The sequence below is a fragment of the Mustelus asterias genome, unplaced genomic scaffold (genome assembly GCF_964213995.1).
Source record: "Mustelus asterias unplaced genomic scaffold, sMusAst1.hap1.1 HAP1_SCAFFOLD_538, whole genome shotgun sequence".
Classification (NCBI taxonomy): Eukaryota; Metazoa; Chordata; class Chondrichthyes; order Carcharhiniformes; family Triakidae; genus Mustelus; species Mustelus asterias.
The window spans coordinates 85,001-100,240 of record NW_027590488.1 but is presented as its reverse complement, the minus strand read 5'-3'; the positions used below and the strand labels follow the sequence as shown (position 1 = coordinate 100,240).

Sequence of the window (15,240 nt, the reverse complement as noted above, 5' to 3'; positions counted from 1 at the left end):
TCTGCAGAAAATGCAGATGTATGGGATTGGGGGTGATCTAGGAAATTGGATCAGGAATTGGCTAGCGGATAGGAAACAGAGGGTGGTGGTTGATAGTAAATATTCATCATGGAGTGCGGTTACAAGTGGTGTACCTCAGGGATCTGTTTTGGGGCCACTGCTGTTTGTAATATTTATTAATGATCTGGATGAGGGTATAGTTGGGTGGATTAGCAAATTTGCTGATGACACCAAAGTCGGTGGTGTGGTAGACAGTGAGGAAGGGTGTCGTAGTTTGCAGGAAGACTTAGACAGGTTGCAAAGTTGGGCCGAGAGGTGGCGGATGGAGTTTAATGCGGAGAAGTGTGAGGTAATTCACTTTGGTAGGAATAACAGATGTGTTGAGTATAGGGCTAACGGGAGGACTTTGAATAGTGTGGAGGAGCAGAGGGATCTAGGTGTATGTGTGCATAGATCCCTGAAAGTTGGGAATCAAGTAGATAAGGTTGTTAAGAAGGCATATGGTGTCTTGGCGTTTATTGGTAGGGGGATTGAATTTAGGAGTCGTAGCGTTATGTTGCAACTGTACACAACTCTGGTGCGGCCGCACTTGGAGTACTGTGTGCAGTTCTGGTCCCCACATTACAGGAAGGATGTGGAGGCTTTGGAGAGGGTGCAGAGGAGGTTTACCAGGATGTTGCCTGGTATGGAGGGGAGATCCTATGAGGAGAGGCTGAGGGATTTGGGATTGTTTTCGCTGGAAAGGCGGCGGCTAAGAGGGGATCTTATTGAAACATATAAGATGATTAGAGGTTTAGATAGGGTGGATAGTGATAGCCTTTTTCCTCTGATGGAGAAATCCAGCACGAGGGGGCATGGCTTTAAATTGAGGGGGGGTAGTTATAGAACCGATGTCAGGGGTAGGTTCTTTACCCAGAGGGTGGTGAGGGATTGGAATGCCCTGCCAGCATCAGTAGTAAATGCGCCTAGTTTGGGGGCGTTTAAGAGATCCGTAGATAGGTTCATGGACGAAAAGAAATTGGTTTAGGTTGGAGGGTCACAGTTTTTTTTTTTAACTGGTCGGTGCAACATCGTGGGCCGAAGGGCCTGTTCTGCGCTGTAATGTTCTATGTTCTATGTTCTATGTTCTAACCCCACCCACCTGCCTTTCGCACCCTCAATACCACCCACCCCCCCCAACCTCTCCCAGCCTACCCAACAAATCTATCCAGAGTTTTTATTGGCTTTGACGCAGTCCAGACATAGTTTGGTCCAAAATCCAGGAAATGGGATTGGCTCGAGGCATAGAATCATAGAATCCCTGCAGAAGGAGGCCATTTGGCCCATCGGGTCTGCACCAACAACAATCCCACCCTATCCCCATAACCCCATGCATTTACCCTAGCTAGTCCCACTGACACTAAGGGGCAATTTAGCATGGCCAAGCCACCGAACCTGCACATCTTTGGACACTAAGTGACAATTTAGCATGGCCAATCCCCCTAACCTGCACATCTTTGGACACTAAGGGGCAATTTAGCACGGCCAATCCACCTAACTGGCACATCTTTGGACACTAAGGGGCAATTTAGCACGGCCAATCCCCCTAACCCACACATCTTTGGACTCTAAGGGGCAATTTAGCATGGCCAATCCACCTAACCTGCACATCTTTGGACACTAAGTGGCAATTTAGCATGGCCAATCCCCCTAACCTGCACATCTTTGGACTCTAAGGGGCAATTTAGCATGGCCAATCCATCTAACCTGCACATCTTTGAACACTAAGGATCAATTTAGCATGGCCAATCCACCGAACCCGCACGTCTTTCGGACTGTGGGAGGAAACCGGAGCATCCGGAGGAAACCCACACAGACATGAGGAGAACATGCAAACTCCACACAGACAGTGACCCAACTGGGAATCGAACCCGAGTCCCTGGCACCATGAGGCAGCAGTGCTAACCCACTGTGCCACCGTGACGGCCCATCTAACATGGAAACATAGAAACTAGATGCAGGAGGAGGCCATTCGGCCCTTCGAGCTTGCTCCACCATTCATTATGATCATGGCTGATCATCGAATCCAATATCCTGATCCTCCCCTTCTCCGCCCCGATATCCCTCGATCCCTTTAGCCCCAAGAGCGATATCTAATTTCTTCTTCCAATCTCACAACGTTTTGGCCTCAGCTACTTTCTGTGGGAGTGAATTCCACACATTCACCACCCTCTGGGTGAAGAAATTTCCCCTCACCTCAGTCCTAAAAGGTTTACCCCTTATCCTCAAACTCTGACCCCCTCGTTCTGGACTCCCCCCACCATCGGGAACATTCTTTCTGAATCGACCCTGTGAGAATTTTGTAAGTTTCTATGAGATCCCCTCTCACTCTTCTAAACACCAGTGAATATAATCCTAACCGACTCAGTCTCTCCTCATATGACAGACCTGCCATCCCAGGAATCCTGTAAACGGGATGAGCAAGACCGTAACATCCAGCCCAGAATGTTGCATCTGTTTAAGTTTGAGTTCAGAAAGAAGTCTCACAACCCCAGGTTAAAGTCCCAACAGGTTTATTTGGAATCGCAAGCTTTCGGGGCGCTGCTCCTTCCTCAGGTGAGCGGAGAGGTCGGTTTCACAAACACGGCGTATAGAGGCCGATACACGATACACAATTACACGATAATAGTTGGAATGCGAGTCTTTACAGGTAATCAAGTCTTTACAGGTACAGACAGTGCGAGTGGAGAGAGGGATAATCACAGGTTAAAGAGGTGTGAATTGTCTCAAAGCCAGGACAGTTAGGAGGATTTTGCAATCCCAGGGCGAATGTTGGGGGGTTACACGCAGTGTTTCATGAACCCAACATCCCGGTTGAGGCCGTCCTCATGTGTGCGGAACTTGGCTATCAGTTTCTGCTCAGCGACTCTGCGCTGTCGTGTGTCGTGAAGGCCGCCTTGGAGAACGCTTACCCGAAGATCAGAGGCCGAATGCCCGTGACTGCTGAAGTGTTCCCCGACAGGACGGGGACACTCCTGCCTGGCGATTATCGCGCAGTGTCCGTTCATCCATTGTCATTGTGTCCGCATGGTCTCACCAAGGCGGCATTTGGCCTGGGATTGCAAAATCCTACTAACTGTCCTGGCTTTGAGACAATTCACACCTCTTTAACCTGTGATTATCCCTCTCTCCGTTCGCACTGTCTGTATGTGTAAAGACTTGATAACCTGTAAAGACTCGCATTCGAATTGCAATTGTGTCTTGGCCTCTATACGCCGTGTTTGCGAAGCCTACCTCTCCGCTCACCTGATGAAGGAGCGACACTCCGAAAGCTCGTGATTCCAAATAAACCTGTTGGACCTTTAACCTGGTGTTGAGAGACTTCTTACTGTGCCCACTCCCAGTCCAACGCCAGTATCTCCACATCACAAGTTTGAATTGGTATCTGAAGGATTAAATAAAGAGCGAAACTGTTGATTCTGTTCTTTTTTTGCCTCATGAAAAAGGAATGCTTGTATTGATAGACAAATAATTCCCTCAGGCCGTTACCCTAACCCACAGCAGCGGAAGAGGGAGTCACTTCCCATGGACCTTAGCTGTGGACAAGCCTCGCGCGACAGGGAGGGAGGGAGGGAGGGAAGGAGAGAGGGAGGGAAGGAGGGAGGGAGGGAGTCAGTGCTGGGACCACAACTTTTCACAATATACATTAACGATTTGGAGGAAGGGACTGTTGTGAAGTTTGCAGATGATACAAAGATATCATAGAATCATAGAAACCCGACAGTACAGAAAGAGGCCATTCGGCCCATCGAGTCTGCACCGGCCACAATCCCACCCAGGCCCTACCCCCATATCCCTACATATTTTACCCGCTAATCCACGCATCCCAGGACACTAAGGGGCAATTTTTAGCCTGGCCAATCCACCTAACCCGCACATCTTTGGACTGTGGGAGGAAACCGGAGCACCCGGAGGAAACCCACGCAGACACGAGGAGAATGTGCAAACTCTACACAGACAGTGACCCGAGCCGGGAATCGAACCCAGGTCCCTGGAGCTGTGAAGCAGCAGTGCTAACCCACTGTGCTACCGTGCCACCCTATGTAGAGGGACAGGTAGTATTGAGGAAGCAGGGGGGCTGCAGAAGGACTTGGACAGGTCAGAAGCGGCAGATGGAATACAATGTGGAAAAGTGTGAGGTTATGCACTTTGGAAGGGAGGATGGAGGCAGAGACTAATTTCCAAACGGGAAAATACTTGGGAAATCAGAATCACAAAGGGACTTGGGAGTCATTGTTCAAGATTCTCTTAAGGTTAACGTGCAGGTTCAGTCGGCAGTTAGGAAGGCAAATGCAAGGTTAGCATTCATGTCGAGAGGGCTAGAATACAGGAGCAGGGATGTACTTCTGAGGCTGTATTAGGCTCTGGTCAGACTCCATTTGGAGTATTGTGAGCAGTTTTGGGCCCCGTATCTAAGGAAGGATGTGCCGGGCCTTGGAAAGTGAAGAAGGGAAAGGATTAATGTTTTTTGTACTCAATGTATTTTGTACCTAAAAGGTTGAACTTTGTACTTAGAATGTATCACAAGCATAACTCTTCATTGTGGCTAATCCCCTTGTTTATACTGCTTCTGACATCAATACAAGTTAACTTTTATTCTTATAACAATAGATAGAACATAGAACATTACAGCGCAGTACAGGCTCTTCGGCCCTCGATGTTGCGCCAACCAGTGAAACCAATCTAAAGCCCATCTAATCTACACTATTCCAATATCATCCATATGTTTATCCAATAACCATTTGAATGCTCTTAATGTTGGCGAGTTCACTACTGCTGCAGGCAGGGCATTCCACGCCCTTACTACTCTCTGAGTAAAGAACCTACCTCGAACATCTGTCCTATATCTATCACCCCTCAATTTAAAGCTATGTCCCCTCGTGCTAGCCATCACCATCCGAGGAAAAAGGCTCCCACTATCCACCCTATCTAATCCTCTGATCATCTTGTATGCCTCTATTAAGTCACCTCTTAACCTTCTTCTCTCTAACGAAAACAACCTCAAGTCCCTCAGCCTTTCCTCATACGATTTTCCCACCGTACCAGGCAATAGAATTCATAGAAACCCCTCAGTGCAGAAAGAGGCCATTCGGCCCATCGAGTCTGCACCGACAACAATCCCACCCAGGCCCTACCCCTACATATTTTACCCGCTAATCCCTCTAATCTACGCATCCCAGGACACTAAGGGGCAATTTTTATCATGGCCAATCAACCTAACCCGCACATCTTTGGACTGTGGGAGGAAACCGGAGCACCCGGAGGAAACCCACGCAGACACGAGGAGAATGTGCAAACTCCACACAGACAGTGACCCAAGCCGGGAATCGAACCCGGGTCCCTGGAGCTGTGAAGCAGCAGTGCTAACCCACTGTGCTACCGTGCCGCCCCACTGGGAACATCCTGGTAAATCTCCTCTGCACCCTTTCCAACACTTCCACATCCTTCCTATAACGCGCGGCACGATAGCGCAGTGGTTAGCACTGCTGCTTCACAGCTCCAGGGTCCCGGGTTCGATTCTCGGCTCGGGTCACTGTCTGTGTGGAGTTTGCACATTCTCCTCGTGTCTGCGTGGGTTTACTCCGGGTGCTCCGGTTTCCTCCCACAGTCCAAAGATGTGCGGGTTAGGTTGATTGGCCAGGTTAAAAATTGCCCCTTAGAGTCCTGGGATGCGTAGGTTAGAGGGATTAGCGGGTAAATATGTGGGGGTAGGGCCTGGGTGGGATTGTGGTCGGTGCAGACTCGATGGGCCGAATGGCCTCCTTCTGCACTGTAGGGTTTCTATGGTTTCTATGATTGGCCAGGTTAAAAATTGCCCCTTAGAATCCTGAGATGCGTAGGTTAGAGGGATTAGCGGGTAAATATGTGGGGGTAGGGCCTGGGTGGGACTGTGGTCGGTGCAGACTTGATGGGCCGAATGGCCTCCTTCTGCACTGTAGGGTTTCTATGATTCTATGACCAGAACTGTACGCAATACTCCAAGTGCGGCCGCACCAGAGTTTTGTCCAGTTGCAGCATGACCTCATGGCTCCGAAACTCAATCCCTCTACCAATAAAAGCTAACACTCCGTACGCCTTCTTAACAACCTGGGTGCCAACTTTCAGGGATCTATGCACATGGACACCCAGATCCCTCTGTTCATCCACACTACCAAGTATCTTACCATTAGCCCAGTACTCTGTATTCCTGTTACTCCTTCCAAAGTGAATAACGTCGCACTTCGAAGAGAGTCGAATGTAAATGTGAGTGTGTTTGAGAGGATACCTTTTCTACCAGCTTGTGTGTGGTTTGCGGAAGGAAAGCAATTCCATGATGTTTGACAGAAGGACTCCCGCTGGGGCCACTGACCTCACACAGTCACTTCAAAGGGAAGCCGCGGAGCAGGAAACCAGAGACTACATCATGACTATAGCTGCCAGAAGACTGGTGCTTCGTGACCCGAGAATGCCAGATACACTCTGGTTTATGGTCAGATGAATCGTGCTTCGTGATCAAGGGCTGTCAATTGGACTTTAATTCATGACCAGACCAGTGTTTGTGTCGTGATTGGTGCTGGGAGCCATGCTGTATAAATGTCCCCACTTTCCTGTGTTCAGTGAGAGGTTTTGGTGAATCACTGTTAAGGTTGCCGGACCTCTCCCGCAAGCCTGTGAGAATAAAACCCACTCTATTTTGACTCATACCAGTCTCAAGAGGTGTTTTTACCTACTCCAGAAAGGGTCCAGAGGAGATTCACAAGAATGATCCCTGGAATGAAGAGCTTGTCGTATGAGGAACGGTTGAGGACTCTGGGTCTGTACTCGTTGGAGTTTCGAAGGATGAGGGGGGATCTTATTGAAACTTACAGGATACTGTGAGGCCTGGATAGAGTGGACGTGGAAAGGATATTTCCACCAGTAGGAAAAACTAGAACCAGAGGGCACAACCTCAGGCTAAAGGGACAATCCTTTAAAACAGAGATGAGGAGGAATTTCTTCAGTGGTGAATCTGTGGAACTCTTTGCCGCAGAAGGCTGTGGAGGCCGGGTCATTGAGTGTCTTTAAGACAGAGATAGATAGGTTCTTGATGAATAAGGGGATCGGGGGTTATGGGGAAAAGGCAGGAGAATGGGGATGAGAAAAATATCAGCCATGATTGAATGGCGGGGCAGACTCGATGGGCCGAGTGGCCTAATTCTGCTCCTATATCTTATGGTCTTATGGGAGGGACGGAGGGAGGGAGGGAGGGACAGAGGGAGAGAGGAAGGGAGGGAGGGAGGGAGGGAGAGAGGAAGGGAGGGAGGGAGGGAGGGAGGGAGGAAGGGAGGGAGGGAGAGACAGAGGGAGGGAGAGAGGAAGGGAGGGAGGGAGGGAGGGAGAGAGGGAGGGAGGGAGGAAGGGAGGGAAGAAGGGAAGAAGGGAGAGAGGGAGGGAGGAAGGGAGGGAGGGAGGGACAGAGGGAGGAAGGGAGGGAGAGAATGAGGGAGGGAGGAAGGGAGGGAGGGAGGGAAGGAGGGAGGGAGGAAGGGACGGAGAGAAGGGTGCAACCTTACGAGATAAAGAGCAGCAGAAAGGTGAAAGATGCCAGAAGTTTAAATATCAGGACAACGTTATCAAAAAGGGTCTTTTTCTTCACAATTTCTTCCCGCACGGTCTCAGTTATTTCCGCCTTTGAGATATTGGCTCCGATAATGGATTCTTGTTCCATTTTCTGTTGAAGGGAAGAGAGGAAGACTAGATTAGATTCAGTTTGATTCATTACTGTCACAGTTCACTCGTTCATTCGTGGGACATGGGCGTCGCTGGCTGGGCCAGCGTTCATTGCCCATCCCTAGATGACTGAAAGGCAGAGGGATCTGGGTGTACAGGTACACAGGTCACTGAAAGTGGCAACGCAGGTGGAGAAGGTAGTCAAGAAGGCATACGGCATGCTTGCCTTCATCGGCTGGGGCATTGAGTTTAAATATTGGCAAGTCATGTTGCAGCTTTATAGAACCTTAGTCAGGCCACACTTGGAATATAGTGTTCAATTCTGGTCACCACACTACCAGAAGGATGTGGAGGCTTTGGAGAGGGTACAGAAAAGATTTACCAGGATGTTGCCTGGTATGGAGGGCATTAGCTATGAGGAGAGGTTGGAGAAACTTGGTTTGTTCTCACTGGAGCGACGGAGGTTGAGGGGAGACCTGATAGAAGTCTACAAGATTATGAGGGACAGAGTGGATAGTCAGAAGCTTTTTCCCCAGGGTGGAAGAGTCAATTACGTGGGGGAGGGGGGGGCACAGGTTTAAGGTGCGAGGGGCAAGGTTTAAAGGAGATGTACGAGGCAAGTGTTTTTACACAGAGGGTGGTGGGTGCCTGGAACTCGCTGCCGAGGGAGGGAGTGGAAGCGGATACGATAGTGAGTTTTAAGGGGCGTCTGGACAAATACATGAATAGGATGGGAATAGAGGGATATGGTCCCCGGAAGGGTAGGGGGTTTTAGTTCAGCCGGGCAGCATGGTCGGTGCAGGCTTGGAGGGCCGAAGGGCCTGTTCCTGTGCTGTAATTTTCTTTGTTCTTTCTCCTAGTTGCCCTTGGAGGGCAGTTGAGAGTCAACCACATTGCTGTGGCTCTGGAGTCACATGTAGGCCAGACCGGGGTAAGGACGGCAGATTTCCTTCCCCAAAGGACATTAGTGACTGTCAGCAGCACAGAGGTTAGCACTGCTGCTTCACAGCGCCAGGGACCCGTGTTCGATTCCCGGCTCGGGTCACTGTCTGTGTGGAGTCTGCACGTTCTCCCCGTGTCTGCGTGGGTTTCCTCCGGGTGCTCCGGTTTCCTCCCACAGTCCGAAAGACGTGCTGGTCAGGTGCTAAATTCTTCCTCAGTGTAACCCGAACAGGCGCCCGAGTGTGACCACTAGGGGATTTTCACAGCAAATTCATTGCAGTGTTAATATAAGCCGACTTGTGACACTAATAAATAAACTTTAAACCAAAAGGGTTTTTCTGACAATGGATCATCAGTAGATTCTTAATTCCAGATATTTTTTATTGAATTCAAATTCCACCATCTGCCGTGGCGGGGATTCGAACCCGGGTCCCAAAAACATTGGCTGAGTTTCTGGATTAATGGTCTAGCAATAATGCCACTAAGCCATCACTTCCCCATGTACTGGGAAACATCTAACCCGCACATCTTTGGACACTAAGGGGCAATTTAGCATGGCCAATCCACCCAACCTGCACATCTTTGGGCACTAAGGGACAATTTAGCATGACCAATCCACCTAACCTGCACATCTTTGGGCACTAAGGGACAATTTAGCATGACCAATCCACCTAACCTGCACATCTTTGGACACTAAGGGGCAATTTAGCATGGCCAATCCACCCAACCTGCACATCTTTGGACACTAAGGGGCAATTTAGCATGGCCAATCCACCTAACCCGCACATCGTTGGACACTAAGGGGCAATTTAGCATGACGAATCCACCAAACCTACACATCTTTGGGCACTAAGGGGCAATTTAGCATGGCCAATCCACCCAACCTGCACATCTTTGGACACGAAGGGGCAATTTAGCATGGCCAATCCACCTAACCCGCACATCGTTGGACACTAAGGGGCAATTTAGCATGGCCAATCCACCTAACCTGCACATCTTTGGACACTAAGGGGCAGTTTAGCATGGCCAATCCACCTAACCTGCACATCTTTGGACACTAAGGGGCAGTTTAGCATGGCCAATCCACCTAACCTGCACATCTTTGGACACTAAGGGTGATGCGCTATCAATAAGGCGAAAGACTACCGATATGCCAATATAAGTGTAGGCTTTTATTCACATCAGAATCAGGAGCAGATCCCAACAAATAACCGACCTGGACTGAACAAGGGGGAGGAGACAGCCACCTTTATACTAGGTGCTGAGGGGAGGAACCAAACTGGAAGGGGATGTGTCCAGGTATGACAAACACACACAACGGGGGTCCATATAGGACAAAGGCACAACTGAGGTCCACCACAAAGGGGCAATTTAGCATGGCCAATCCACCTAACCTGCACATCTTTGGACGCTAAGGGACAATTTAGCTTGGCCAATCCACCTAACCTGCACATTTTTGGGCACTAAGGGACAATTTAGCATGGCCAATCCACCTAACCTGCACATCTTTGGGCACTAAGGGGCAATTTAGCATGCCAATCCACCCAACCTGCACATCTTTGGGCACTAAGGGGCAATTTAGCACGACCAATGCGCCCTAACCCGAACATCTTTGGAGTGTGGGAGGAAACTGGAGCACCCGGAGGAAACCCACGCAGACACAGGGAGGGGGAGAATGTGCAAACTTCACAGAGATAGCAATACAAGGCCGGAATTAAACCCGGGACCCGAGCGCTGTGAGACAGCAGTGCCAACCACTGTGCTGCCCCCTTGAGGGGGAACAAGAAGAGATTTACTCCGGCCGAGTGTGGGAAGGAGTCTTCCTGCCCGGACCACTTTTGGGATCGCGTGAGGGTTTCAGTTCCCAGGTACAGGACCGTCGAAAGTGCCAATTGAATCTCTCAAGCGGCTCAACGGGTTCAAGATGGCGGACTGACTCGCCAAGGGGCAATTAGGGAGAGGCTTAGCGGGGCCTAGCGAGGCCCAAGTCCCATGACTGAAACCAAGGGAAAATAATTCAACTGAGAGCGCAATGGGGAAGGTCATTGGACAGGTCACAAAAAATGGACAACCGCTTGGCATGGGATACCTACGCTGACGGCCATTTTGACGGTAAAATCTTGATTCAGGTTGTCCACCGAACCATTCACTTTGTCATAAAGCTGGCCAAAGTTAGAATCAACTGGAATACGTTTCTTACACCAAGGAGTCATCACTGAAATCAAGATAAGACACAGCCATCAGTACAGAGTAAAGCTCCCTCTACACTGTTCCCCCATCAAACACTCCCAGGACAGGTACAGCACGGGGTGAGATAAAGAGTAAAGCTCCCTCTACACTGTCCCCCCATCAAACACTCCCAGGACAGGTACAGCACGGGGTTAGATACAGAGTAAAGCTCCCTCTACACTGTCCCCCCATCAAACACTCCCAGGACAGGTACAGCACGGGGTTAGATACAGAGTAAAGCTCCCTCTACACTGTTCCCCCATCAAACACTCCCAGGACAGGTACAGCACGGGGTTAGATACAGAGTAAAGCTCCCTCTACACTGTTCCCCCATCAAACACTCCCAGGACAGGTACAGCACGGGGTTAGATACAGAGTAAAGCTCCCTCTACACTGCCCCCCATCAAACATCCCCAGGACAGGTGCAGCACGGGGTTAGATACAGAGTAAAGCTCCCTCTACACTGTCCCCATCAAACACTCCCAGGACAGGGACGACACGGGGTTAGATACAGAGTAAAGCTCCCTCTACACTGTTCCCCATCAAACACTCCCAGGACAGGTACAGCACGGGGTTAGATACAGAGTAAAGCTCCCTCTACACTGCCCCCCATCAAACATCCCCAGGACAGGTGCAGCACGGGGTTAGATACAGAGTAAAGCTCCCTCTACACTGCCCCCCATCAAACATCCCCAGGACAGGTGCAGCACGGGGTTAGATACAGAGTAAAGCTCCCTCTACACTGTCCCCATCAAACACTCCCAGGACAGGTACAGCACGGGGTTAGATACAGAGTAAAGCTACCTCTACACTGTCCCCCATCAAACACTCCCAGGACAGGTACAGCACGGGGTTAGATACAGAGTAAAGCTCCCTCTACACTGTCCCCCATCAAACACTCCCAGGACAGGTACAGCACGGGGTTAGATACAGAGTAAAGCTCCCTCTACACTGTCCCCATCAAACACTCCCAGGACAGGTACAGCACGGGGTTAGATACAGAGTAAAGCTCCCTCTACACTGTCCCCATCAAACACTCCCAGGACAGGTACAGCACGGGGTTAGATACAGAGTAAACCTCCCTCTACACTGTCCCCATCAAACACTCCCAGGACAGGTACAGCACGGGGTTAGATACAGAGTAAAGCTCCCTCTACACTGTCCCCATCAAACACTCCCAGGACAGGTACAGCACGGGGTTAGATACAGAGTAAAGCTCCCTCTACACTGTCCCCATCAAACACTCCCAGGACAGGTACAGCACGGGGTTAGATACAGAGTAAAGCTCCCTCTACACTGTCCCCATCAAACACTCCCAGGACAGGTACAGCACGGGGTTAGATACAGAGTAAAGCTCCCTCTACACTGTCCCCATCAAACACTCCCAGGACAGGTACAGCACGGAGTTAGATACAGAGTAATGCTCCCTCTACACTGTCCCCATCAAACACTCCCAGGACAGGTACAGCACGGGGTTAGATACAGAGTAAAGCTCCCTCTACACTGTCCCCATCAAACACTCCCAGGACAGGTACAGCACGGGGTTAGATACAGAGTAAAGCTCCCTCTACACCGTCCCCCATCAAACACTCCCAGGACAGGTACAGCACGGGGTTAGATACAGAGTAAAGCTCCCTCTACACCGTCCCCCATCAAACACTCCCAGGACAGGTACAGCACGGGGTTAGATACAGAGTAAAGCTCCCTCTACACTGTCCCCCCATCAAACACTCCCAGGACAGATACAGCACGGGGTTCGATACACGATCAAATTTTGGTGTGAATGATACTATAAATGGCAGAAACCTAAGGAACGATGACGTACAGAGGGATCTGGGGGTGCAGGTCCACAGTTCCCTAATAACTGGCAACACAGGTGGCCAAGGTGATTAAGAAGGCATATGGCATGCTTGGCCTTCATTGGCCGGGCCATCGAGGACAAGAGTTGGGAAATCATGTTGCAGCTTTATAAAACCTTGGCTAGGCCGCATTTGGATCATTGTGGCCAGTTCTGGTCACCACACTGCCAGAAGGAAGCTTTGGAGAGAGTGTAAAGAAGGTTCACCAGGATGTTGCCGGATCTCGAGGGTGTCGGCGATGAGGAGAGGTTGGATAAACTGGGATTGTTTTCACTGGAAAGACGGAGGCTGAGGGGAGACTGATAGACGTCTACAAAGTGATGAGAGGCAGCGACAAGGTGGAGGCCTTTTCCCCCAGGGTACAAGTGTGAATCACACGGGGGGGGGGGGGGGGGGGGCAGAGGTTCAAGGTGAGAGGGGGGGGAAAGTTTAAAGGAGGTGTGCGGGGTTGGGGGAAGAGAACAGGTTCAAGGTGAGAGGGGGAAAGTTTAAGGGAGATGCGCGGGGGAATGTTTTCACGCAGAGGGTGCCTGGAACGCACTGCCAGAGGGGGTGGTGGAAGCGGGCACACGAACAACATTTCAGAGGCGTCTGGGTGGGTACCATGAATAAGGCGGGAAGGGAGGGATGGGGACCGAGGAAGGGTAGTGCCGCCAGGGAGTGTCAGCAAGGGAGGGCGGCGCAGGGCGGCGGGGAAGCGATCCCTGGCAGTGCCAGCTTGCCGTCTTACCCTTCATGATGTTGCAGAGAAAACTGAACTTCATCGGAAGACAGAAGAGGTGATTGAAAATCGGGACCACGAGTTTGATCAGGCAGGCCGTGTGCTTGCGGTGGAACCACTCCTTGCACCTGTCCACCCCAAAGGTGACGATAACTGTCAAAAGGAGAAAGATCCAACATGTCTCCCGGGTCGAAGGTCACCTCAGGACATCCCGGAATGTTCCGCGGACAATGACTTACCTTCCCATCGAGGTTAATGGAACCAGTACCGGATCGATCACACCACCATTCGACCAATCACTTTTCGTGAGTGTTCGGGTACATGGTTGCCGAGGAAACCGTGGGGAATTTCCCAACTCCCCCTCAGGAACAGCGACCCCCAGTGCTCACCCGCCCACAGTGCGGCGCTCCCTCAGCACTGACCCTCCGACAGTGCGGCGCTCCCTCAGCACCGACCCTCCCACAGTGCGGTGCTCCCTCAGCACTGACCCTCCCACAGTGCGGTGCTCCCTCAGCACTGACCCTCCCAAAGTGCGGCGCTCCCTCAGCACCGACCCTCCCACAGTGCGGCGCTCCCTCAGCACTGTCCCTCCGACAATGCAGCGCTCCCTGAGCACCGAGCCTCCCACGGTGCGGCGCTCCCTCAGCACCGACCCTCCCACAGTGCGGCGCTCCCTCAGCACCGACCCTCCCACAGTGCAGCGCTCCCTCAGCACTGACCCTCCCACAGTGTGGTGCTCCCTCAGCACTGTCTCTCCCACAGTGCGGCACTCCCTCAGCACTGACCCTCCCACAGTGCGGCGCTCCCTCAGCACCGACCCTCCCACAGTGCGGCGCTCCCTCAGCACTGACCCTCCCACAGTGTGGCACTCCCTCAGCACTGACCCTCCCACAGTGCGGTGCTCCCTCAGCACTGACCCTCCCACAGTGCGGCGCTCCCTCAGCACTGACCCTCCCACAGTGCGGCGCTCCCTCAGCACTGACCCTCCCACAGTGCGGCGCTCCCTCAGCACTGACCCTCCCACAGTGCGGCGCTCCCTCAGCACTGACCCTCCCACAGTGCGGCGCTCCCTCAGCACGACACTCCCACAGTGCGGCGCTCCCTCAGCACTGACCCTCCCACAGTGCGGCGCTCCCTCAGCACTGACCCTCCCACAGGGCGGTGCTCCCTCAGCACTGACCCTCCGACAATGTGGAGCTCCCTCATTATCAATCCTCTGATCTTCTTCTCCCTCACCCTGGTGGACACTCTCTGCTGGTACAAGTGCAATATGGGCACCTTAAGTGACCAATATAATTATGCACCAGTAAAACCTGAAGATCGACGCTGTGGGGAAGCCATTCACAAAAACCAATGGTGCTTTATGTCGGGCGAGTGCTTTGGACACCTTTTGACTTTTGCCCTCACCCAGGATAGAGTAGTTTGAAAGCAGTCTCTGATTGGCCAGCCAGTGGTAGCCCCTCTCCGATTGGAGAGGCTGGACTGCGCTGCAGAGATCTCCTGGGCGGAATCGATTGGATCCCAGGGCAGCAGCCAATCGGACCTGAGGGAGAGTAGGCTCTGAGCCTGGTTTCGACCAATCAGATCACAGGTAGCTAAACTCCCAATCGCGGGGACCAATCAGATCTCAAAAGGTAGCAGGCGGGGCTTTGGTTTTGAGCCAATCGGATGTGTGGGGAATGGATCTTTTCCGTACAGGCGATCGATGGGGATTTCTTGATCTAATATTGCGGCGGGAATGTGCGTGAATGGATTGTTTAG

The 15,240-nt window shown here is 51.5% G+C and overlaps 1 protein-coding gene across 1 annotated transcript in view; it reads right to left on the bottom strand.

The window, feature by feature from the left end:
* The window catches only part of dcst1 (DC-STAMP domain containing 1), a 38,461-nt gene that overhangs the window by 16,957 nt on the left and 6,264 nt on the right, over positions 1-15,240 (bottom strand). Inside the window, exons 4-6 of the mRNA XM_078204982.1 lie at positions 13,489-13,632; positions 10,764-10,885; positions 7,572-7,729 (exon numbers count right to left, since the gene is read on the bottom strand). Of these exons, the coding sequence (XP_078061108.1) occupies positions 7,572-7,729; positions 10,764-10,885; positions 13,489-13,632 (424 nt within the window). The remainder of the gene's footprint in view (positions 1-7,571; positions 7,730-10,763; positions 10,886-13,488; positions 13,633-15,240) is intronic.